Source organism: Nerophis ophidion, linkage group LG23 (assembly GCF_033978795.1).
Source record: "Nerophis ophidion isolate RoL-2023_Sa linkage group LG23, RoL_Noph_v1.0, whole genome shotgun sequence".
NCBI classification, from domain to species: Eukaryota; Metazoa; Chordata; class Actinopteri; order Syngnathiformes; family Syngnathidae; genus Nerophis; species Nerophis ophidion.
In genome coordinates, this window is record NC_084633.1 from 28,457,653 (window position 1) to 28,485,152 (window position 27,500).

General features: G+C 39.5%; 1 protein-coding gene across 1 annotated transcript in view; it reads left to right on the forward strand.

Annotated features, from left to right (window-relative positions):
- zgc:158403 (tetratricopeptide repeat protein 39A) overlaps positions 1-27,500 on the forward strand; it is a 77,194-nt gene that overhangs the window by 42,760 nt on the left and 6,934 nt on the right. The window contains exons 5-16 of the mRNA XM_061885580.1: positions 4,510-4,577; positions 4,691-4,755; positions 7,388-7,487; positions 7,568-7,633; positions 7,698-7,806; positions 7,886-7,953; positions 13,894-13,953; positions 18,650-18,811; positions 18,887-18,978; positions 23,884-24,004; positions 24,072-24,183; positions 24,261-24,375. Of these exons, the coding sequence (XP_061741564.1) occupies positions 4,510-4,577; positions 4,691-4,755; positions 7,388-7,487; positions 7,568-7,633; positions 7,698-7,806; positions 7,886-7,953; positions 13,894-13,953; positions 18,650-18,811; positions 18,887-18,978; positions 23,884-24,004; positions 24,072-24,183; positions 24,261-24,375 (1,138 nt within the window). The remainder of the gene's footprint in view (positions 1-4,509; positions 4,578-4,690; positions 4,756-7,387; positions 7,488-7,567; positions 7,634-7,697; positions 7,807-7,885; positions 7,954-13,893; positions 13,954-18,649; positions 18,812-18,886; positions 18,979-23,883; positions 24,005-24,071; positions 24,184-24,260; positions 24,376-27,500) is intronic.

The window sequence follows — 27,500 nt, forward strand, 5'->3', positions numbered from 1 at the left end:
ATATTTATTCCCAATTCCAATTACCAACTTTATGCTAATAACAGGCCCAATTCCAATTTCCAATTTTAGGCTAACAGGACCAATTCCATTTGCCAATGTTATGCTAACAAAAGGCCCAAGTTCGATTGCCAAATTTATGCTAACAACAAGCCCACTTCCAATTGCCAACTTTATGTTAACAGGCCCAATTCGATTTGCCAATTTTATGCTAACAATTGACCTGATTCCAATTGCCAATGTTATGCTAACAACAGGCCAATTTCAATTGCTAACTTTATGCTAACAATGGGCCCAATTCCAATTGCCAACGTTATGCTAATAATGGGCCCAATTACAATTGACAATGTTATACTAACAACAGGTGTTATACTAACACCTTTTTGCTAACAACGGGCCTAATTCGAATTACCAACTTTATGCTAACAACAGGCCCAATTGCCAATGTAATGCTAACAATGGGCCCAATTCCAATTGCCAACTTTATGCTAACAATAGGTCCAATTCCAATTGCCAACTTTATGCTAACAATGGGCCCAATTCCAATTGCCACCTTTATGCTAACAACAGGTCCAATTCCAATTGACATTTTTATGCTAACAACAGGTCCAATTCCAATTGACATTTTTATGCTAACAATGGGCCCAATTTCAATTGCCAACTTTATGCTAACAACGGGCCCAATTCCAATTGTAACTTTATGCTAACAAAAGGCCCAATTCCAATTGCCAATTTTAGGCTAACAGGCCCCTGGGATGAGCTGGCGATTTGTCAGAGTGTACACAGCCTTCCGCCCGATTGTAGCTGAGATAGGCACCAGCGCCCCCCGCGACTCAGAAGGGAATAAGCGGTAGATAATGAATGGATGCTAACAACCGGCCCAATTTCAGTTTGCAAACTTTATGCTAACGATGGGCCCAATTCCAACTGCCAACTTTATGCTAACAACGGGCCCAATTCCAATTGCCATTGTTATACCAACAACACGCCCAATTCCAATTGCCAAATTTATGCTAACAACGGGACCAATTCCATATGCCAACGTTATGCTAACAATTCCAACAAGTATTTCCTTTGGTGCCCACGTGTCAGTCTTCAACGTGTTTCACTCCTAGATACAACAACACTTCCTCATTCTCTGCAGACACAGTGTGTTCATAGACCAAGGACAAGCTGAACATTATAATGCACGAACAAACACATTAACACCAGCAGGTAGTTACGGTCTGAATGGATATATATATAGTTCATTATTTGTGCCTTATTGACTAGTAATGCGCCAAAATTAGAGATGTCCGATAATATTGGAATGCCGATATTATCGGCCGAATTATTCTTTGAAATATCAGAAATTATAGGTATCTGTTTCAAAAAGTACAATTTATAACTTTTTAATACGCCGCTGTGTACACGGAGGTAGGGAGAAGTACAGAGCTCCAATAAACCTTAAAGGCACTGCCTTTGCGTGCCGGCCCAGTCACATAATATATACGGCTTTTCACACACACAAGTGAATGCATGCATACTTGGTCAACAGTCATACAGGTCACACTGAGGGTGGCCGTATAAACAACTTTAACACTGTTACAAATATGCGCCACACTGTGAACCCACACCAAACAAGAATGACAAACACATTTTGGGAGAACATCCGCACCGTGACACAACATAAACAGAACAGAACAAATACCCAGAATCCCTTGCAGCAGTAACTCTTCCGGGAGGCTACAATATACACCCCACGCTACCCACAACATTTAAGGTGACGCTGGCGGCTTTTAATGAGACTCAGACTCTCTGCACCTCCAGTCGCTATTCGTCGCGGGCATGGTGTGATAGAAGTAAAGATTCTCTAAAACACGAGTACAGCACGTATCACCTTAAATAGATGCTGGATGTGTTGCCAGTTTCAAGTTTATTCACAATACCATATAACAATTAAAGTAGTAGTGAATATCATCATTTAAAGATGTTTGTACGTGAAAGGGTCCCCCCAAATAAGCTAGAAGAAGTTTTTGACAATGGGTCCAGAGGACAGTATATACATGGAATGATGAAACATGGTAGCAAGCACAACAACAACAAAAAACAATAACGCTATATTATAAACACAAGATAATAGTACTAAAGCAAGCATACACATACAAACATACATTCATTCAACCATGCAAAACCCAACAGTAGTCTACCCCACATGAGGCATTAAAGATAGGTGGTTAATAGGTAAGGTTTCAGTTTCTTTTTGAAGTTGGACAATGGATACAGCATCTTGAGGCTCTCATTAAGCCGGTTCCAAATGTTTGGTCCCCTGCATACAACATTTCGAGCGGTACAAGCCAGTAAACAATGTTTACCTGATATCCGATCAAAGTTATGAGTGTTGTGGGCATGCTGGGGATGGTAGATAGGAACCAAGCTACAGAGCCTAATATTCAGCCTGGAAATGACTTGATAGGTTAAACAAGCATTTTGATGAATAATGAACTCTGTCAGTCTTAAAGGCCTACTGAAATGAGATTTTCTTATTTAAACGGGGATAGCAGGTCCATTCTATTTGTCATACTTGATCATTTTGCGATATTGCCATATTTTTGCTGAAAGGATTTAGTAGAGAACATCGACGATAAAGTTTGCAACTTTTGGTCGCTAATAAAAAAGCCTTGCCTGTACCGGACGTAGCAGACGATGTGCGCGTGACGTCACTGGTTGTGGAGCTCCTCACATCCACAAATTGTTTACAATCAGGGCCACCAGCAGCTAGAGCGATTCGGACAGAGAAAGCGACAATTTCCCCATTAATTTGAGCGAGGATGAAAGATTTGTGGATGAGGATAGTGAGAATGAAGGACTAGAACAGGGGTCGGCAACCCACGGCTCCGGAGCCGCATGCGGCTCCTTGGCAACTCTGATGCGCCGACCGCCCAAATTGTTGCGGGGAGATTCCGTAATTCAATGCCTCTCCCGGACATCACTCGGGAGAGGCACCAAAGCCTGTAAATGTGTTGGTCATGTATAATGTCTTTTTCTTATTTTTGTTTTGTGATGTGTAATGTCTATTGTTTAAATGTACGGCAGTGATAATGAATTTCCCCAACGGGGACCAATAAATCTAAATCTAAAAATGGTGCAGTTTAGCTAAATTTGTTGGTTTTCTGACATGGACTTGTTTCTTCAGCATTGTCCACACTTTTAAGTCAGGACTTTGGGAAGGCCGTTCTAAAACCTTACTTTTGGCCCGATTTAGCCATTACTTAACCACTTTTGATGTGTGTTTGGGGTCATTGTCCTGTTGGACACCCAACTGCGCCCAAGACCCAACCTCCGGGCTGATGATTTTAGGTTGTCCTGAAGAATTTGGAGGTAATCCTCCTATTTCATTGTCCCATTTAAAGCATCAGTTCCATTGGCAGAAAAACAGGCCCAGAGCGTGTTCCTGGAATTAAAGGCCTCACCTTTTCTCCTCCAAACTAATTGCTGGGTATTGTGTATTGTGGCCAAACAGCTCAATTTTTGTTACGTCTGACCACAGAACTTTCCTCCAGAAGGTCTTATCTTTGTTCATGTGATGTCAGAAGAAACAAAAAATTAGCTTTTTAGCCACAATACCCAGCAATATGTTTGGAGGAGAAAAGGTGATGCCTTTAATCGCAGGAGCACCATGCCTACCGTCAAGTTTCCGGTGCTGACGTAAGAAAACCATGTGACCATAACAGTTTTTCCCCCTCGGCCGTCAGACACATGAACAATACCAAGATCAGATAGCTCACTTACAGCTCATCTTATTACCTATTCTGTCTTATATGTATTTTATGTTGCACGATTGCACCAAGAAAAATTCCTAGTTTGTGAACCCGTTCTCAAACAATGGCAATAAAAACTATTCTGATTCTGATTCTGATATACTATGGTACTAAGACTCTAGTGGCCAAAAACAGTTAGCTTCTACAGCAGGGGTGCCTTCTGCGGGCAATGACTCGATTGTCATTAATCTACAATATGTATTACTTTGAGCATACCGATACCATTTGGTGTGTTTATTTAAATGAATGAATGAATTCCGTTTGGTCAAACTAAGTTTGTCATTGTAGTTTGGAAGGCCACCAAAGCAATTTGACTTTATTCTACAAGATTTCAAGTCAAGTGAGGAATGTATATCAAAATAACTTTGGCTTCATTTTCCTAGTAAGCTAGAGGTGTCTAAACAAAAGATTTTAAGTGCCTGATGGCATATTCAGAACATAAAATTGGGCGAACATCTTGATTTTACTTTAAAACGCTTTACTTTGTCAAGTCTAACTAAAAGCGGCGATGTTTAAAAAAAAAAAAAAAAAAGTTGAACTTTTAAGCATTTCCAGGTATTGTTTAGCACGTAGTCCAGTAAACAACTGGTGATGAATATTACATAAATAGCTGCCATCATTACTGTGTTTTTCCATTTTTTCTGTAATAGGACGTTTTTAAGCCATGCACATTAATTTTGTGTGGTCATTGTTCCTCAATATTCTTCCACAGAGCAGCTCCATGCTGAAGTGTGCTATGCAGAATGCCAACTCCAAAGGGCAGCGCTCACCTTCCTTCAGGTGCAGTACAATGATGCACTTATGTATATATATGTTGCTAAATACCTCTGTGTTTATACTAACAAGCAGAACACTAAATGGTAAGATGACAGCATTTAATATTCCGTTTGCAGGATGAGAATATGGTGAGTTTTATCAAAGGCGGGATCAAAGTACGAAACAGTTACCTGATTTACAAGTAAGTAACTTTACATACTGTAATTGGGAATTATGTGACCACAGTCTTGACTATGATCTTCACTGGGGTTCAACAAACTTAACTAGCAAGACACAAAAACTTAACAACGCTTATAAACTTTTGAAAGTTGTAATGTTTTGTTTTAAATAGTTTTACAAGTAATAGAATCCATATATGCACACACAAGCTCCATCTTCCTTGCTTTCATCATGCTCATCCAATCAGCAGTTAGATTCACGGCCTCACTGACAGTGAAAATGATAAAACTGTTTATAAAAAAAACTCTTCCGAAAAGAGCCACAACAAGTAGACTTCCGATCATTGGATTTTTGGCTTGATACTTACAATTGTGCGGCAGTCATTAACTAGAAAATTCCTGCATAAATTTTGATGCGCCTGCTATATTTTCCCTGAAACTCTGGCCAAAGCTCGGTCAAAGCCTGCAGATATGGCGGCAAGTATCCAAATTCATGATTTGTAGGTTAAAACATATACAGTTAGCTAAAAAGGTTGCATAAAATGTTAGCATGTTAATGTTGTCATGCTAATAAGAAACGTTAGCGTACTTCCAAGATTGTGTCAAGTATCAAAAACCATGATTTGTTGGTTAAAACATATATGGTAAATAAACAAATATATGCTCAACTCATTGTGCTTAATTTAATACAGCATTTGGGAAGCCTGAAGTTTATCTTTATTATGTAAATGTTATATTTCTATCAACATGTGATAGCAGGGACCCTGCCATTCAAAACTAGGCTGCTACATTACTAATGGTTAATTTAACTAACTGTAGCTGAAAAAATAGTACAATAGCAATAGGAGAGACTATTTATCCCTGAACACCATGGAGTTCATGTGGGCTTTATGATGCTGTTACATTATTATATCAACTATCAGAGACAGCTTCAGGAAACTCTTCATTTAACATAATGTCCTTTTTTGCTGCTTCAACACAGCTCAATCAACACAGAAAAATGTCAAGTGAAATAACAGACAGACAGAGCTTTGCTGTCCGTAACACACACACACACCGCAAAATGAGCCAACGTTATGCTAAATACTAATTAGCCTTCACCTCAAGCGAGCTGAGCTGCCGCTTATGTTTCTAGAACAGACCTGGGCAAATTAAGGCCCGGGGGACGCATACAGCCCGTTGAGTTTTTTAATCTGGCCCGCCGGACATTCCCAGATAATAGTTTTAGATGTTTAAGATGGGAAGTTAGCTGCCATTATGATGTTCAGTCATGCTGTCTTCAACTATACTAAGTATTTCGATGCTTGGAATCTGCATCATATACTAGTTACTATGGTCATCTAATTAGTTACTACGACCATCTAATTACTTACTATGGTCATTAATTACTTATTATGGTCACTATGAGATATCTCAGATTGTAGGTGGGGGGTTTTTTCACTATGTTTGTTGCATTTTGGTTGCGTTTCGGTTGATTGTAAAATATTTAGTTAATATTCAGTGTTTTAGCATTCATAATAATATTGTAAACCCCACATTCTTTATGTTCATGTACGTTCTGAGTGTATCATTCAGTAAAAAAAATGTCAAATTCCATTCCGTTAAGGCGGTCTGTCATAACGTTTTTAGCTTTCAATCATTATTGTGAGGTTTTTTTATTAGTGTTCCTAAAAATAGATATTCCGGCTTCCAGACACACTTTTTTTAATCTAAATCTGGCCCCCCGGGTAAAATAATTGCCCAGGCCTGTTCTAGAACGTCAACAGGCTCATAGTGATGTTACTAGTAGTTGACTGGGAGGTGTTTATATCATTTGGGGACAGTCCGCTGCCTGATGCTTACCTGCTAAACACCTATCTGCTCATCACGACGCTGGAGCACTGAATCCATGCGCTCTGAATACGCACTGCTGATCGGCTGTTACCGCTTTGCGTGTAACCAATCAGATGGTTGTGTGGGTGGGACAATGCTGGGTGCTGCAGAGACGTACTGACAGAGACAGAAGCATAAAAAGCGGAGCAGCTTTTTAAGACTTTAGATTTGCCCGCCTTAGCAACAAAGCAGTGCGTGAAACCCTGATATTATTCTAACTGATCCTTTTTGTAACACCGTTTATGAATTAAGTGTACTTTTGTAGTTATTTCCCCATATTTCTGCACAATAACTCCAATATGGTAACACTCGCTAGCGGTAGAGAATATGAAGTGATTTTTGGTCTAGAACATGTTTTGCTTTGTTCATTATTGACGTGTTCCTCACTATGATACCCAGTGCTTGACAAACGTTTGAGTGTTGTTGAAAGAAAAGGTGATGTAACACAGTGGTGAACATGCCCTTTCCCAACTACTTTGGCACGTGTTGCAGCCATGAAATTGTAAGTTAATTATTATTTGCAAAAAAAAAATTTTTTTATGAGTTTGAACATCAGATATCTTGTCTTTGTAGTGCATTCAATTGAATATGGGTTGAAAAGGATTTGCAAATCATTGTATTCCGTATTTACATCTAACACAATTTCCCAACTCATATGGAAACGCGGTTTGGAAAATCAAATATGCAAATTATGAATGATCATCACATGAACTATATAACCCATAAGTTACAACAGTTTATGTTGAATCCACTTAAAAATATTTTTGACATTTCGTCTTCCAGAGACTTGCATACCTACGTCCATTCTCAAAGGTATCTCAAAGGATCCAGCCACGTTCATTTAGAGGGCGGAATTTCTTTTGGAATCGGCGCATTTAATCTGGTGATACGTCATATTTATTCAAGCATCATCCTTTGTGTTGGTATTTGGGTTATTTTACCGTGCTTGTCTTTTTTCCACAGACCCTTTCGTTGTTTCCTCCACGAATATTAAAGGTTTTGGAGTTTGCAGGGTTCTCAGGAGACAAGGTGTGATATCTCAACTCCTGTTCAGTCAATTTCAGTTGATGTCCTTGAAATGCGTCTTTCAAAGGAGTATGGTTTGTCCCTGCTGGATGACGGTGCAACGGCGCTGAACCTGCGCTCCATGCTGTGTGCTCTGCTACTGCTTTGCTACTACACCTTCCTCACATTCATATTAGGTACGGCTCCTGCACATGCGCATCGCCCCAAAATATCTTAGATGTGTCATGCCGTCTCCGCCATGTCTCTTACTCTCAGGAACAGGAGAAGGACACGCGGTAGAAGCTGAAAAGCTGCTGAAAATGTTCAGGGTCCGCTATCCACAGGTGAGTATTTGGGCAATAATTACAAAAACATTAAAGTTGACCCCAAAAAATTATTAGCACTCTGTTCACAGTTAGGGAAAACACAAAACCCAAAACCAGTGAAGTTGGCATGTTGTGTTAATGGTAAAAAAAAAAACAAAAAAAACTTTTCATCCTTTTCAATTTATTGAATAGACTGCAAAGACAAGATACTTAACGTTGCAACTGGAAAACTTAATTTTTTGCAAATATTAGCTCATTTGGAATTTGATGCCTGCTACATGTTTTTTAAAAAGTTGGCACAAACAGCACAAAAGACTGAGAAAGATGAGGAATGCTCATCAAACACTTATTTGGAACATCCCACAAGTGTGCAGGCTAATTGGGAACAAGTGGGTGCCGTGATTGGGTGTAAAAGCAGCTTCCATGAAATGCTCAGTCATTCACAAACAAGTATGGGGCAAAGGTAACCACTTTGTGAAAAAATGTGTGAGCAATTGTCCAACAGTTTAAGAACAACATTTCTCAACCAGCTATTGCAAGGAATTTAGGTCTGTAATATCCTCAAAAGGTTCAGAGAATCGGGAGAAATGACTGCATGTGAGCGATGAAATTACAGACTTTTAACGCCTCAAAAAGCGACATCAGCTTGTAAAGGATATTGCCACATGGGCTCAGGGAACACTTCAGAAAACCACAGTCAGTAGCCACAGTTGGTCGCTACATCTGTAAGTGCAACTTAAAACTACAATGCAAAGCGAATGCCATTTATCAACAACACCCAGAAACGCCGCCGACTGATGCAAAGTGGAAAAGTGTTCTGTGGTCTGACGAGTCCACATTTTCGTGGTGTCTTCCGGCCCAAAGAAGAAAAGAAACATACGGATTGTCCTAGGCGCAAAGTTAAAAAGCCAGCATCTGTGATGGTATGGAGGTGTATTAGTGCCCAAGGCATGGGTAACTTACACATCTGTGAAGGCACCATTAATGCTGAAAAGTACACACAGGTTTTGGAGCAACATATGTTGTCATCCAAGCAACGTTATCATGGACGCCCCTGCTTATTTCAGCAACACAATGCCAAGCCACATGGTACAACAGCGTGGCTTCATAGTAAAAGAGTGTGGGTACTAGACTGGCCTGCCTGTAGTCCAGACCTGTCTCCCATTGAAAATGTGTGGCGCATTATGAAGCCTAAAAGACCGCAATGAAGACCTCGGACTGTTGAACAACTTAAGCTGTACATCAAGCAAGAATGGGAAAGAATTCCATCTGAAAAGCTTCAAAAATTGGTCTCCTCAGTTCCCAAACATTTACTGAGTGTTTTTAAAAGGAAAGGCCATGTAACACAGTGGTAAAAATGCCCCTGTGCCAACTTTTTGCAATGTGTTGCTGCCATTAAATTCTAAGTTAATGATTATTTGCCCCAAAAAAATGTACGTTTCTCAGTTGGAACATTAAAAATATCTTGTCTTTGCAGTCTATTCAATTGAATATAGATTGAAAAGGATTTGCAAATCTATGTATTCTGTTTTTATTTACAAATTACACAACGTGCCAAGTTCACTGGTTTTGGGTTTTGTTGATTCTTTGATGGTCAGCATATGTTGTGCATATGACACGCTAAATGGATTGTGTTCCATTGTTCTGCTCACTTAAAGGGGATCTGCACTTTTTTTTTGGAATATAACATACTGTTCACAATCATTATGAAAGGCATGGCGACGGATGTTTTTTTTTGTAACGCATTCTAAATATTAAATACATTTAAATAAAAGTCAGATTAAAGATGGGCGAATGGAGGGTTCTCTATTTCACCGAGAAAATTCAATAAATAACCATTCAAAAACCGCCAACAACACTAAATTTACATTCGGTGACTTTAGCAAGTATTAGTGATATTGTTATTATAAGCGCTAACGCAGACAAACTATTTCTAGAGGCTCCGTTATCACTAGCGTGTGTCCCGATGTTTACTTTATCGAGTGGTCTGCTCTCTCGCTTCCTTGTTCCCTGAAATTTGATTGTAAATCATAAATTACGCATCTCCATTTTGTGTGTTCCATTTTGGTATCACTCTGTTGTTTGACGGTTCCTGTTTGCTTTGTCACCATGGTTGTTTATTAGTTCCACCTGCTACTCTCGGATCCTGCACACCTGTTACTATTGATTGCTACCTTATTTAACCTCGCCCCTTTTCGTTGTTCTGCCTGGGATCCTAATTTGCCTTCGTGCAACAGTGACGACTGATTTATATGTATATTCTCGCTAGCTTACACGCTACGCCTTTGTTTTTTCGTAGCTCTCATGCTAAGTGTTTTGTTTTCCCTTTTCGTGCCTTCTTGCCTAGTGTTTGTGTTTCCGTTTGTTTTCCTAGCATCCATGCTAGCGCTTTGTATATGCCTTTTCTGTTTAGCACCAGTGTTTTGTTTCTAGCCTGTTTTATTACTTTAATAAATCCTTAATTTCTTACCTTTTGCTGTGTTCTTGGCCGACGCATCCCTGGAGGAACAAATCTGGCATCGTTATGCCACACAGTCTTCACACGGGGGCCACATGCGGCCCGTTAAGCTTTTCAATCTGGCCCGCTGGACATTCCCAAATATTTTTTTTAGATCTTTAAGATGGAAAGTGTAGCTGCCATTATGATGGGCACTCATGTTTTCTAATGACCGCAAGTCTTCAACTATACTAAGTATTTCAATGGTTGGAATATGCACTTATGGATGATATACCAGTTACTATGGTCATCTAATTAGTTACTATGGTCATCTACGTCACAGCAGCTCAAACGAGGCACCAAGCAGTGTGGGTGGGGAGCGTTTCCACAGACGCGGAAGGAGATCTTTGCAACAAAGTTCTAAAGCTTAGTGATATATCAGATTGTAGGTGGGTTAATTTTGTACCCTTCGCGTTCATGTTTCACTGTTTGTTGCATTTTTGTTGTGTTTCACTTGATTGTAAAATGTCTCGATCGAAAGGGGGTGTGACGTTCATATTTTGTCAATATTCCGTGTTCTATCCTTCATAGAAAAATGTAAAATTCCTTTACGTTTTTCAAGACGGTCTGTCTTGGTTTTTAGCTTTCAATCAGACATTATTGTGAGGTTTTGTATTAGTGTTCATAAAAATAGATATACCGGCCCCCTTTAGAAACATTTGTTTTTCTAAATGTGGCCCCCGAGTCAAAATAATTGCCCTGGCCTGTGGTAGAAAATGGTGTGAACTCCAGTACGTGGTGGCACTCACAGTTGGTGGAATAAGTTTTTTTTTTTTTTACATTTTTGCACCTGAACTCTTTACATACGCTATTCTCTTCTATCTTGATGATCTTTGCAAAATTTAAAAAAGGATTCATGTACTACCATCAGTCGTTTGACAACCCTAATAAAAATAAATATCTCCAGAACAGCTAGGGAGACCGCTATAATGTATGGGAAACACTGTTTGGAGAAACTTAACTTAAACACATCCTTTAGTTTGATTAACATTTCTACTTTTTCCAACACCAAACACTATCATCTCTCTTAATCCAATATACACTCTGGTGTTTTCTTTCCTTTTGTTCAGTCTCCCTTATTCACATATCATTGGACTCTCCTTACACCATTTCTTTTGAACATTTTACAATAAGTTCATGCTTCTCCTCCACATGACTTCACAGTGCCTGTGTCCACTCCTATTGCACACAATATTCCCCATCCCAGAGAGCAAACCTGACACTTTTAACACGGCATGTACAAATTCATGGACAGGTTCATCATTAAACAAGGTTATGAGTTTGCTCTGTGATTCACCATCTGCTTGCAGAGACGACGTACAATAGCTTGCATTAAGATGAGTACCTCTGTGCCATGTACAAAACCCGATTGATTGATTGATTGAAACTTTTATTAGTAGATTGCACAGTTCTGTGCATATTCTGTACAATTAACCACTAAATGGTAACACCCCAATAAGTTTTTCAACTTGTTTAAGTCGGGGTCCATGTTAATCAATTCATGGTTAGACCAGTGAAGTTGGCACTTTGTATAAATGGCAAAAAAAAAAGAGAATACAATAAATTCGAAATCCTTACCAACTTATATTTAATTAAGTAGACTGCAAAGACAAGATATTACTAATGTTCCAACTGAGAACTTTGATTTGTTTTTGCAAATAATCATTAACTTAGAATTTAATGGCAGCAACACATTGCTAAAAAATTGGCGCAGGGGAATTTTTACCACTGTGTTACATGGCCTTTCCTTTTTACAACACTCAGTAAACGTTTGGGAACTGAGGAGACCAATTTTTGAAGCTTTTCAGGTGGAATTATTTCCCATTCTTGCTTAATGTACAGCTTAAGTTGTTCAACAATCGTTTTCGTATTTGAAGTAGGGCTGGGCGATATGGCCTTTTATTAATATCTCGATATTTTTAGGCAATGTCACGATACACGATATATATCTCCATATTTTGCCTTAGCCTTGAATAAACACTTGATGCATATAATCACAGCAGTATGATGATTATATGTGTCTACATTAAAACATTATTCTTCATACTGCATTAATATATCCTCATTTTAAACTTTCATGCAGAGAGGGAAATCACAACTAAGTAAATTGACCAAAAGTGTATTTATTACATAGTTATTAAGCATTGGCACAAACAATGTCATTTCCAAAACAGAAAGTACAAGATTGTCAAAGACATTTTTAAACAAGCTATGACTGCATTTTTGTGCATGATGTCACTAAGATGACATATCAAAACAAGTGCACTTTTTGTACAGAACGCCACTACAATACTTTAAAAAAAAATAAAGTGCACTTTTGTGCATGATGTCACAAAAGATATTTCAATAAGTGTCAAGTAAAAATCAATCAATCAATCAATGTTTACTTATATAGCCCTAAATCACTAGTGTCTCAAAGGGCTGCACAAACCACCACGACATCCTCGGTAGGCCCACATAAGGGCAAGGAAAACTCACAAAAATGAGCTGCATAATAGGAAATCGAATAGTATATGTCCTTCGCTATGTGGTAGGTTCCTGCGGATGTTTTCTCCTTCTGTTGTTGACTATTTTTTTTCATACGGTGTTGATTTGGAAATAGTTGCTTCAGCATTTTGTTGATGTGGTACTGAACAGAGATGTTGACATGCAGAGTTTCAAGCACTCTTCATTCTATAGCAGGTGACTTCTTTTTGGAGCAACACTTTTGCTGCATAATTGTTCAACATCTTCCCGCTTGAAGCCAAACCCCCGCCAGACGATGGATCCCGTGCTGTTTTTCTTGGGAATTAATTCTTCTTTCATTTAATACCAGATTCACACCTTCTCTCTTTCGTATTACCCCTTGCACCGCACCGTTAGCATCACAGCTAACGTTAACATGCTGCAGCCTGTCTGCTCCACGGGAACGTGTGATGTTTCACATGTGACGTATGTAAGAAGGTGCGCTTGTTTTATGTCTGTGTGAAGGAGAGACAAGAAAAAGTGGGAAACGCATGTAGTGTAATGCCCGCAGTTATAAGCAATTGCGTGAGAACGTATACTAGAATATCACGATTTAGTCATTTTCTATATCGCACATAGGCAAGCCCGCGATATATCGAGTATATCGATATATCGCCCAGCCCTAATTTGAAGCTTCATAATGTGTCACACATTTTCAGTGGGAGACATGTCTGGACTACATACAGGCCAGTCTAGTACCAGCACTCTTTTACTACGAAGCCACGCTGCTGTTACGCGTGCTGAATGTGACTTGGCTTTGACTTGCTGAAATAAGCAGGGGCGTCCATGAAAAAGACATATCTTTTCTTTGCATTGTATTCAATCTAATATAGGTTGAAAAGGCTTCGCAAATTATTGTATTCTGTTTTTAGTTACGATTTACACAACATGCCAACGTCAATGGTTTGGGGTTTTGTAGTTTTAATCAGTGTACATTCTCTCTTCCTTCCACATAGGGGGCAATATTCCTCTTCTTTGCTGGCAGGACGGAAGAGATGAAAGGAAACATTGATGGGGTATGTGTGTATTTCTTCAAATCCTTCAAGAACAGTGTGTTCTAGCATTTAGTTACCAAAACGCTCTCTCACAGGTCACAACATTAGGTACAACATCAGAACGAGTACATTGTAAGAGCTTTATCGATAAGTATTAATTTCTAATCATGAAAATAGTGCTAAATTGAACAATGTGTGTAATTATTATTACATGAGGTTATTTTGTAAATTATATATGTCCGCATACAACTTTTTCACTTCCGATCTGATACTTATACTGAGCCCATAAGCGAACAACACAAATCATACATATTTTTTATATTTTGTAGTGTGGAATGTTAGAAAAGTGAAATGACTCAGAGAACAACAGTAGGTATGAAATACACAAGCCTACTTATTTATTAATACCCATCTGGAATGGTCTTATGCCGTCTCTAAGTTGAAGTTCATTAAAGAGTACGTTAAATAACGTGGACACGTTTGTTACTGGATACCTTCGAATACACGGGTTCTCAACCTTTTTTGACTTCGGGGCCCAACTTTTCTCCAACAGAGGGAAGCGGGTCCCACAAATTATTAACACTGATTTAGTAATCTTACTTGATTTTAATCATATTCAATATTATATCAAATCTACTTACTGTTTAACAGGATACACCTTGTCCAACAATATTAAAGCATGTGTTAATCACAAGATTATTATTTATTTAACACATAAACCTTAAATTGGCCCTAGTGTGCGAATGTGAGTGTGAATGTTGTCTGTCTATATGTGTTGGCCATGCGATTAGGTGGCGACTTGTCCAGGGTGTACGCTGCTTTCCTCCCGTATGCAGCTGAAATAGGCTCCAGCGACCCTAAAAGGGACGAGCGGTAAAAAATGGACGGATGAATGGATAAACCTTAGGATTAGAAAAATAAATACTTACCAAGAAAACTGCCACGGAAGGGCCTAATAATGGAAAATAAATGTACATGCAGTTATGCCGTGCTAAAATGAATACATTGTAACTGAATTAATAATAAATAATAGCTGTCAATAGAAGTAATGTGCAAACTGCTAAAAAGCTTCATTACTTTTTGCGCTTTAGCTCCCGACTCCTTCTGTTTGTCTGATATTGTCATTACTGCCACAAGTGGTGGAAAGCTGTATTACAACTGTGTACCAGACCACAGCTGAGAAACAGAAATTTTTTTGGCGGCCCAACATTGGAGCCCTGTGGTTAAGAAACACTTTTCTAATACGTTTCTTTCTCGGATTTTTAATTATTTATTTGTTTATTTTGACAAGTGTACTGTTTTAGACTGCAATGTCGTTCAATTAAGGACACCTGTTACGTATGTCTCGCTTAGCTGCGGTGTATCTGCTAGCTCTTAGTAGTCTACCATGTTTACCTTTTTATAAATGACTAAAATACTAGAAAAGACCAACCTTGGGTGCTTACTGGAGGACATTGAGACGTTAACTGTCTGTCGAACTTTGCACAAGGGCGGCTTATTTCGTTGCGTCTATATCAGAGGTTCTTGGTTTGCAGGCCCATATAATCCATTGTTATTTTATTTATATCATCGATTTCCAATTGGGACACCCCTACTTTTAAGACATTATAATAGATGTTGTCTGATTGCGCAATTCCATCTACTGTATTTTCTGGACTCTAAGGCGCACTTAAAATCCTTTAATTTTCTCAAAAATCGACATTGCGCCGTATAACCCGGTGTGCCTAACGTACGGAACAATTCTGGTTGTGCTTACTGACCTCGAAGCAATTTTATTTGGTACATTGTGTAATGATCAGTGTGACCAGTAGATGGCAGTCTCACATAAGAGACTGCAATGTGACGCCAGTAGAAAACACAAACAAATCAAACGTTCCATTGAAAATAAAGAACATTACACACGACAATCAAAAATCTGTCAAAATGTTTTCGTATAACTTTGAAGCCGTGCCGCTTGATGGATTGTCGCCCCATTACGGCTACTGTAGTCAGAGATAAAAGTATTACTATGGTGTGTGTACAAGGACCGCAAAATGGCACCCTTTAGCAGACATTATCTGGCGTTTAGTTTTACAATATTATACTAAAGCAACTTTTCTTACCTTCTGGTACCTGTTGAGATCTGCATAAGTCTTGCAAATTTGCACACTTCTGCCACTGTAGTCCGTGGCAATACCGTAGTCGATAAGCTTCTTTTTTTCTATCTTCTTGTTATGGGACATTCATCCTACGCTGTTGCCATTTGTAATATAAAGTAGTGTAATGTTCTTACTTATATCTCGCTATGAAAGTGCTAAAACATACCCGTGTAGTGAGTTTACATTATTCACCTCGGCAACTTTAGTTATTGGGGAGTTCCGGTCGGACTGTTTTTCATGGGACACATTTCCGGCTTTGTTTTTGCGCTAGTGAGCCCCGGATGAGGAGATGCTGCTCCGTTATTGATTGAAGTAAAGTCTGAATGTCATTAAAACACTTAGCTCCATCTTTTGACCCTTCTTCCACTCCCGTCCTTGCACGCTACACCGCTACAACAAAGATGACGGTGAGAAGACGCTGCCGAAGGTGAGCCACGTAAATAAGATCGCCCACAAAACAGCTCATCCTGAAGTGACTGTCAGAAAGCGGCTTGAGGATGATCTGTAAAACATCATCAATGCAACATTTTGACCAAAGAACCACCATTACATGTTATGTAGATCACAAAGAAATGTTTTAAATAGAGATGTACGATAATGGCTTTTTTGCCGATTTTCGATATTCCGATATTGTCCAACTCTTAATTACAGGTTCTGATATCAAACGATACCGGTATACACAGTCGTGGAATTAACACATTATTATGCCTAATTTTGTTGTGATGCCCCGCTGGATGCATCAAACAATGTAACAAGGTTTTCCAAAATAAATCAACTCAAGTTATGGAAAAAAATGCCAACATGGCATTGCCATATTTATTATTGAAGTCACAAAGTGCATTATTTTTTTTAACATGCCTCAAAACAGTAGCCTGGAATTTGGTATATGCTCTCCCTGAGAGAGCATGAGGTGGGTGGGGTTGAGGTGGGGGGTTGCGGGGTAGCGGGGTGTGTATATTGTAGCGTCCCGGAAGATTTATTGCTGCAAGGGGTTCTGGGTATTTGCTCTGTTGTGTTTGTTGTGTTACGGTGCGCATGTTCTCCCAAAATGTTTTTGTCATTCTGGTTTGGTGTGGGTTCACAGTGTGGCGCATATTTGTAACAGTGTTAAAGTTGTTTATACGGCCACCCTCAGTGTGACCTGTATGGCTGTTGACCAAGTATGCATTGTATTCACTTGTGTATGTGAAAAGCCGTAGATATTACGTGATTGGGCCTGCAGGCAAAGGCAGTGCTTTTAAGGCACGCCCCCAATATCGTTGTTTGGGTGGAAACCTGGAGAAATTCAGAAGAATGGTTGCCCCGGGACATTTTCGGGTGGGGGACTGAAATTCGGGAGTTTCCCGGTAAAATCGGGAGGATTGGCAAGTAAGACTGGGAGACGCAACTCCTCTATACTTCTCCCTACGTCCGTTTAACACTCCGTACAGCGGCGTTTTAAAAAGTCATACATTTTACTTTTTGAAACCGATACCGATAATTTCCGATATTACATTTTATAGCATTTATCGGCTGATAATATCTACACTCCAATTTTATCGGACATCGCTAGTTTTAAATGTAGAAAAAAATCATGATATGACCCCTTTTATGTGGCTTATAATCCAATGCACCTTTTGTATTAAAATAGACCTGAATAGACTCGCTCATCGGCAGTGCGCCTTATAATCCGGTGCGCCCTATGGTCCGGAAAATACGGTAATTCTGTTGCCTGTGCTTGAATGTGATTGTGCTTGTTGGTGACTTAAAAGCACAAGTGCCAGCTTTTAATGTGGTATTTTTTATCTTTTTATTTTATGCAAATAGAGGGGTTAGTGCGTCTGCCTCACAATACGAAGGTCCTGAGTAGTCCTGGGTTCAATCCCGGGCTTGGGATCTTTCTGTGTGGAGTTTGCATGTTCCCTCTGGGTACTCCGGCTTCCTCCCACTTCTACAGACATGCACCTGGGGATAGGTTGATTGGCATCACTAAATGGTCCCTAGTGTGTGAATGTTGTCTGTCTTATCCGTGTTGGCCCTGCGATGAGGTGGCATCTTGTCAAGGGTGTACACCGCCTTCCGCCCTACTGTAGTTGAGATAGGCACCAGCGACCCCAAAGGGAATAAGCGGTAATAAATGGATGGATGGATATTTTATTGAATTTTACAGTTAAAATCACATTTGACAGTCGTACTTTGCTCACGCTAGCCCTTCATACAGGCACGCATCCACTCATACACCCTCACATGCACGCTTGAGGAGAGAGGTGCACTTGAACTTGAAAAACTCAAGGTTTACAGTATAGACATTATTAGAAAAAATACCCAGATATTGTATATATATTCATCCATCCAGCTCTGGCTCAGGATCAGCAGGCTATCCAGACCATATCAAGATGGATGAATCTTCCTCGGCATCAAGGATCCTCAGGAAGTGATCACAAGATCAACTTCCGAGGACGTCTACGCCGTTCACACTTAAAAAAAGAAGAAAGTCACAGGGCTTGATCAGATGCAAAACAATACATATTTATATTTATTGTGGTATTTTGAGCGACCCAGTGTGGCTCACACATGTTCTCATGGTTGTGTCACTCCAGGCAGTGGCACTCTTTGAAGACGGCTGCAAGGCCCAGCAGGCATGGAAGCAGTTCCACCACATGTGCTACTGGGAGCTGATGTGGTGCTTCACCTACAAGCGAGCGTGGAAGATGGCCTACTTTTATGCAGACCTGCTGAGCAAGGAGAGCCGGTGGTCCAAGGTGCGCTCATTACAAATCCGGGCCGATTATAATTTGGTGTCAAGGAAATATGTGTAAAAAGTTTGTTTCATCTAGGCTATGTACATATACATGAAAGCTGCTTACCTCAGCATGCTTCCAAAGGAAGAGGCAAGGCCCTTTGGAGAGGAGGAGGTGGACCTCTTTAGGTGAATGTGACTTTTTACTTCAAGATTCAAGATTGTTTATTGTCATATGCACAGTTAAACAGACAGTTTGCTGTACAATGAAAATCTTACTTTGCTAGTCCACCCTTCAACAAGTCAAACGGGACTTAGCTAAAAATAAAAATAAAAATGTATATACAAGGCACAGTAAGTAACATAACATTATTGCACATTCTGATTGACAGTCAACAGTATAAATATGGAGGTGACCTTGGGTCACAGCAGCAGTTAAAGTGTCTTTAGTGATCAGAGGTGAAAGGTGTCTACAGTGATGGTTCACAGTTCAGGGGTGGTCAAGGTAGCTGTCTTTTGTTCAAAAAGACAAAAGTAAAAACGGGGGGGGGGGGGGGGGGAAGCTAGCATTCACAAGTTAGCATTCACAAGCCTGATGGCTTGTGGGTAGAAACTGTTTTGTCAGTCTCGTAGTTCTGGATTTCAGGCTCCTGTATCGTCTGCCTGATGGTAGGAGGCTGAAGAGACTGTGCTGGGGGTGTGTGCTGTCCTTTATGATGTTGTGTGCGGTCCTGGAGGCCCTGGTATAGTACATGTCCTGTAGTGAGGGGAATGCTGCTCCTGATATGTACTGAGCAGTTTTAAAGGCCTACTAAAAGGAGATTTTCTTATTTAAACGGGAATAACAGGTCCATTCTATGTGTCATACTTGATCATTTCGCGATATTGCCATACTTTTGCTGAAAGGATTTAGTAGAGAACATCGATGATAAAGTTCGCAAGTTTTGGTGCCTAATAGAAAAGCCCTGCCTTTACCGGAAGTATGTGCGCATGATGTCACGTGTTGCAGGGCTCCACACATATTCACATTGTTTATAATGGGAGCCACCAGCAGTAAGAGCATTTCGGACCGAGAAAGCGTCAATTTCCCCATTAATTTGAACAAGGATGAAATATTTGTGAATTAGGATATTGATAGTGAAGGACAAGGAAAAAAAAAAAAAAAAAGCGACAGCAGTGTGAGCATTTCAGATGTAATTAGACACATTTACTAGGATAATTCTGGAAGATCCCTTATCTGCTTATTGTTTTAATAGTGTTTTAGTGAGATTTTAAAGATTGTAAAGTAAAGATTGTAAAGACATACCTCGAGGTCGGATGGCTGTGGTGAACACACTGTGTCTCAGAGAGAAGCCGAGGAGCCAAGCTCACAGCTGCTGCAGGACAACGAATAATCCACTGATGTGTCCGGTAAGATATATATCACAATTTCCCCATTCAAAAAGATGCTGGTTGACGTAGAGAAGACATGTCCGCTCTGCTTCACAACAAACAAAGAAACACCGGCTGTGTCTCGGTGCTAAAGACAGCTTTAATCCACCGCTTTGCACCAACATCATTGTTCTTTATAGTCTCCATCATTAAATGAACAAATTGCAAAAGATTCAGCAACACAGATGTCCAAAATACTGTGTAATTACGCCATGAACAGAGACGACTTTTAGCCGTGTTTGGTGCTACGCTAATATGTCCCCTCCAACACGTGACGTCACGCTCACGTGACATCATTCCGTGACGTTTTCAACAAGAAACTCGTGAGTAATTTAAAATTGCAATTTAGTAAACTAAAAAGGCCGTATTAGCATGTGTTGCAATGTTAATATTTCATCATTGATGTATATACTATCAGACTGCATGGTGGGTAGTAGTGGGTTTCAGTAGGCCTTTAATCTCTCGCTGGAGTGCCTTCCTGTCCTTAGCAGTGCAGTTTCCATACCAGACCGTGATTGAGCTGGTAAGGACACTCTCAACCGTACTTCTATAGAAGTTGCTGAGAATTTTGGGTGGCATACCAAATTTTCTCAGCCTTCTTAGGAAGTACAGTTGCTGCTGGGCTTTCTTTATTGTTTGTTGGGTGTTGTGATCCCAGGTGAGGTCCTCGCTGATGTGGGTCCCGAGGAATTTAAAGGTTTTCACCCTGTCCACCTTTGTCCCCCCCTATGTACAGAGGTGTGTACTGTGTACTTATGCTTCATACGACTTGTTTTAATACATACAGTACAGGCCAAAAGTTTGGACACACCTTTTCATTCAATGCTATTTATTTTCATGACTATTTACATTGTAGATTGTCATTGAAGGCCTCAAAACTATGAATGAACACAGGGGTTAGGGTTAGCTCTAGGACATATAATTTTTTTTTTTTTTGTTGCTAAAATCTCATTTAAACAACCCTTTGAAGGGTTTTTGATCAATTGATGTCACAGATGAATAAGTATACATTTGCATAACATTAGTTTTTTACTCATTTATGACATTATCTGATCAAAATGTTTTATATACTTATGGCTTAAAATTATTTGAGAAATTGGAGCAAAGTAATTTCAAACAGTTTTTTAAAAATAAATAATCCCAAATGTGTTCACACAAAAACTTAAAGGACTTTTGTCTTTAGTAGCTTTGAAGATACTTAAAAATGAATGACCACAGAGAGTTAAAATACAAAGGTTTGTAGAAAGAACACTGAAAAAATGTGTGTGGCTTATCCCTGCCTTCTCACATTTACTTTGAAATATGATTTTAAATCCCTCAGAAATTATTTTTTTTACATATATTCACAGTCCAAACGTTTGGACAAACATTCTCATTTCAATGTATTTTTCTTTATTTTCATGACTGTTTACATTATGGATTATCACTAAAGGCTTTAAAACCATGAATGAACACATGTGGAAATGATGTACTTAACAAAAAAAGGTGAAATTACTGAAAACGTGTTTTATATTCTAGTTTCTTCAAAATAGCCACCCTTTGCCCTGATTACGGCTTTGCACACTCTTGGCCTTCTCTCGATGGGCTTCAGGAGGTAGTCACCTTAAATGGTTTTCACTTCACATGTGTGCTTTAAGATCATCAAGGGGATGCCAAGAGTGTTATTGTCCTTTTTGTATTGTGCTTGATCAAAAAAAACACCTTACATTTGGACCAGTTAGCTCAGTGGTTCTCAACCTTTTTTCAGTGATGTACACCCTTTGAATATTTTTTTAATTCAAGTACACCCTAATCCGAGCAAAACATTTTTGGTTTAAAAAAAGAGATAAAGAAGTAAAATACAGCACTATGTCATCAGTTTCTGATTTATTAAATTTTAAAACAGTGCAAAAAATTGCTCATTTCTATTTGTCTTTCTTAAACTATTTGGAAAAAAAGATACAAAAATAACAAAAAACTTGTCGAAAAACAAACAAGTGATTCAATTCTAAATAAAGATTTCTACACATAGAAGTAATAATCAACTTAAAGTGCCCTCTTTGGGGATTGTAATAGAGATCCATCTGGATTCATGAACTTAATTCTAAACATTTCTTCACAAAAAAAGAAATGTTTAACATCAATATTTATGGAACATTTCCACAAAAAAATCTAGCTGTCAACACTAAATATTGCATTGTTGCATTTCTTTTCACAGTTTATGAACTTACATTCATATTTTGTTGAAGTATTATTCAATAAATATATTTCTAAAGGTTTTTTGAATTGGTGCTATTTTTAGAATATTTTCAAAAAATCTCACGTACCCCTTGGCATACCTTCAAGTACCCCCAGGGGTACGCGTACCCCCATTTGAGAACCACTGAGTTAGCTTATTTAAACATTATGTAGGTTTTTGCAGTGAAAATTCAACATTTTGATTCAGAATCGCACATTTTTTAATTGATGAATAAAAATATAAAATAGTTTTAGGTGAACACAGGGGTTCCCGTAGCACAGGCGCGTCAAACTCGTTTTCATTGAGGGCCACATCGCAGTTATGGTTGCCCTCAGAGGGCCGCTTTTAACAGTGAATAATATACAGTATAAATGTAAACATGTATATATAAAACGTGTACATTCGTCTATGTATTTGATTATTATTTTTTTAATGTACGCTGTACCAAACAAAATCTTTGGATTGTGCTGTAAAAAAGTTCAGTCGCCACAATTTTAGCATATAATTTGCAGTTTTTTTTACAGCATATAAAATTAATATCTACATGGAATTAAATTAAATGGATAGGTTGATTGGGAACATTAAAATTGGCCCTAGTGTGTGAATGTGAGTGTGAATGTCGTCTGTCTATTTGTGTTGGTCCTGCGATGAGGTAGCGACTTGTCCAGGGTGTACCCCGCCTTCCGCCCGATTTTAGCTGAAATAGGCTCCAGCACCCCCTGCAACCCCGAAAGGGACAAGTGGTAGAAAATGGATGGATGGCTGGATGGAATGGAAAAACGGTACTACTGGTTTTTTTCATGTAAAAATTCCATCCATCTATCCATTTTCTACCGATTATTCCCTTTGGGGTCGCGGGGGGCGCTGGTGCCTAGCTCAGCTACAATCGGGCGGAAAGCGGCGTACACCCTGGACAAGTCGTCTCCTCATCGCAGATATAAAAATTCATGCAGGTTTTTTTTCTACTGTAAATTCTATGGTTGTTGTGTTTTATAGTGTATTAGTAGGACTCTATATTGAAAGTGGATTTTACTATTAAAAAAAATGTACTGTAACATTTTTACATAAACGGTTTGTTGGATGACTTGCTTTGAAATCATAAGTCAAGTAGATATTTGAGTTTTTATCTTTGTTTGAACAAAAACAGTGTTTTTAAATGTATGTTATTATATTTTGTTTTATTATTAGAGATGATTAAAATGTGTATATGTGATTGCACACAGTACATTTATTTTTTGTAATACATTTATTAAGAAAAGATAAGGTACTTTATTAACACGTATTATTTCCACCCTTTCGGGGGCCACATTTGGGTCTTGAGTTTGTCACCTGTGTAGTGGTAGAAGATATTTGGGGTCTTTGGAGGTGAGCAATAGGTTACACTGCTCCCAGTGGCCACAAACGTCAACACATGACTTGTCTGTCTTCTTCTCCGACACATTTAGACAAGTGCCTGCCTTCAAGCAGAAGATAGCGGGGAAGTCTCCGCCCACTGAGAAGTTCGCCATCCGTAAAGCCCGCCGCTACAAGGCGCACTGCCCAGTCAGGCTAACCGTGCCGGTGCTGGTAAGACATCGCAAACACACATTCTGGTCATGAACCAAAACCAGCTGGATTCACTGCTTTATTACAGGAGATGATGTACATGTGGAACGGCTTTAGTATGATCAGAAATCGACCAGAGCTAACTGAAGGCATGATGCAAACTCTGGTGGAGGCGGAACGGAGCCTGTTGGAGTCTCCAGGTCATCCGACAATCCCCTCGAACGTCACACAACATGTGACGCCCCTGCTTATCGTGTCTTCCGCTGTCGCTCCACAGAAACAGAGTTTTTAGTGGACGACCGCTGCGTGATCCACCTGCTGAAGGGAATGTGTTTGAAAAACCAGGGTCGCCTCCAAGGTGCTCAGGAATGCTTTCAGAGAGTGTGTTCCAGGTGAGGTTGTTGAATTGTTTTCACAAATAACCGGTAGTGTACTCTCCCTCGCCACGCAACCAGAAACCTGAAAAACCGCTCCCAAGGAGCTAACAACTGGGGTCTTATGCAACTACAGTTGCGTGGATTTTCTACTCAAAATGGACACAGTCTTGGTCAGAAGTTTACATATGCTTGTGAAGAACTTAATGTCATGGTTGTTTTGAGTTTCCAATAATTTCTACAACTCTTATTTTTTTCTGATAGAGTGATAGGAGCACATGCTTGTTGGTCACAAAAAAAAACATTCATGAAGTTTGGTTCTTTTATGAATTTATTATGGGTCTACTGAAAATGTGAGCAAATCTGCTGGGTCAAAAGTATACATACAGCAATGTTAATATTTGCTTACATGTCCCTTGGCAAGTTTCACTGCATTTAGGCGCTTTTGGTAGCCATCCACAAGCGTCTGGCAAGCTTCTGCTTGAATTCTTGACCACTCCTTTACCATGAATTGATTAACGTGGACCCTGACTTAAACAAGTTGAAAAACTTATTCGGGTGTTACCATTTAGTGGTCAATTGTACGGAATATGTACTGTCCTGTGCAATCCACTAATAAAAGTTTCAATCAATCCTCTTGACAAAATTGGTGCAGTGCAGCTAAATTTGTTGGTTTTCTGACATGGACTTGTTTCTTCAGCATTGTCCACACGATTAAGTCAGGACTTTGGGAAGGCCATTCTAAAACCTGATTTAACCATTCCTTGACCTCTTTTGATGTGTGTTTGGAACACCCAACTGCGCCGAAGACCCAACCTCCGGGACTGATGATTTTAGGTTGTCCTGAAGAATTTGGAGGTAATCCTCCTTTTTCATTGTCCCATTTACTGTCTGTAAAGCACCAGTTCCAATGGCAGCAAAAAAGGCCCAGAGCATAATACTACCACATTTTCAGTAGACCCATAATACATTCATAAAAGAACCAAACTTCATGAATGTTTTTTTCATATGCAATTTAGAGTGAAAAGCTAATTTTATTTTCACTCATATACAAAACATTGTGTCTTTGATTGGTTTCCTGGCTTTGAAACTCTCCTGAAGGACCGTGCAGTGAAGACACAACAAACTCCCTTCTTGTCTTTCATGGACACACACCTGTTGTTGTTGTTGACTTTGGACTAGCGACTGCACGACATTAAGGCCGCGGAACAGAGACACGTGGCATGCTTGCACACAAACATGCATCCACAAAAATATACGCCACACATACATACCCCCCCAATACCAACGACGCAAATCCCATAGGGGTGATGAAAGGATGGTCATAGCCTGAGAGCTGCGGCCTACCACTATGACCCCGCACTCCCTTCCCTCTGTTGCTAGATATCTCGAGATGTACGTGGTAATATGTATATATGCTTTGCTATGGAGGTTTTTTCCCACTCCAGACTGGGCCCCCTTAGGAGCTCAGTCTAGATTGTATTTTTTCACTCATCCTTCCCCAGCGTTATACCTTTTTCCCCATCTTTTACGAGGTGCATTGTGGCGACCCATTAGCGTTTCTGTTCTGTAACCCTGTAAACTGTTTGTTTGTCTAATATTGAAAGGGTTTGTGCTGAAAATAAAGTTTCGTTGTACTTGTGCAATGACAATAAAGACCTGTCCTATCCTACCATAAAAAAAATAAGAGTTATATAAAGTATTGGAAACTGAAGACAGCCAAGACATTGTTATTTACAAGTGTTTGTATACTTTTGACCACGGCTGTACGCTAAAAACAAAAAAACGGCATACGCAAGTCAAAATTCCGACGTATCAAAGAGTTGTCACCCACAAATCCATTTGTTACCTCGCGATCACCTTGAAATCATCCGCGTTTAAAAAGATAGTCGTGACTGCTGTTCCCTCTAACTTTTTATGCGTGTGAGCAAACGTAGAACCTCCATGAGCATTTAGCGGAGTACATGTGGGCAACATCAGACGCGCACACTGCGGCCACACCAGCAGCACACCCGTCCCAAACCTGACATAACAATTGACATGTCTTATTATTGTAATCAAATCACAGCAGTCATTTACATGACAATATTTTCTAATATTAGTGATTTGTATATGTACTAGTATTGTATGTCTATGGGGGGGTTCTACTTTGGAATTAATTTAAACCCCTTTCAGGGATCACATTTAGCGTTACATATATATATATATATATATATATATATATATATATATATATATATATATATATATATATATATAATGCTAAAGCCTATTGTTGAACCCGTCCAACGCTACATTACTATGTGACCGGGTCGGCACGCTGTTTAAATGGAGGAAAAGCGGACGCCTGGACAACATGCAGCTGTTCAGGGGTGAAGGTTTCAGGTGAGAGGGGACGCTAAAGGCAATGCCTTTAAGGCACGCCCCCAATATTGTTGGCCGGGTAGAAATCGGGAGAATGGTTGCCCCGGGAGATTTTCGGGAGTCTCCCGGGAAAATCGTGAGGGTTGGCAAGTATGCCGCAGAGTCCAAAGCGTAAGAAAAAAGTTGCGACTTATAGTCTGGAAAATACGGTACTTAGAATCTCAGCGCACGCTGACAGTTTTTACTAAATTGATTGATTTGATTTGAATGATGCTTAATTTGCACACCAATAAATAATTATTCAACAGATTTGTTTAGAGATGTCCGATAATGGCTTTTTTGCCCATATTTCGATATTATCCAACTCTTAATTGCCGATGCCGATAACAACCGATACCGATATATACAGTCGTGGAATTAACACATTGTTATGCCTAATTTTGTTGTGATGCCCCGCTGGATGCATTAAACAATTTAAAAAGGTTTTTCCGGCCCTGCGATGAGGGCGACTTGTCCAGGGTGTATTCCGCCTTCCGCCCGATCGTAGCTGAGCTAGGCACCAGCGCCCCCCGCGACCCCAAAGGGAATAAGCGGCAGAAAATGGATGGATGGATGGACAAGGTTTTTCCAAAATAAATCAATTTAAGTTATGGGAAAAAAATACCAACATGGCACTGCCATATTTATTATTGAAGTCACAAAGTGCATTACTTTTTTTTAACATGCCTCAAAACTGCAGCTTGGAATTTGGGACAAGCTCTCCCTGAGAGAGCATGAGG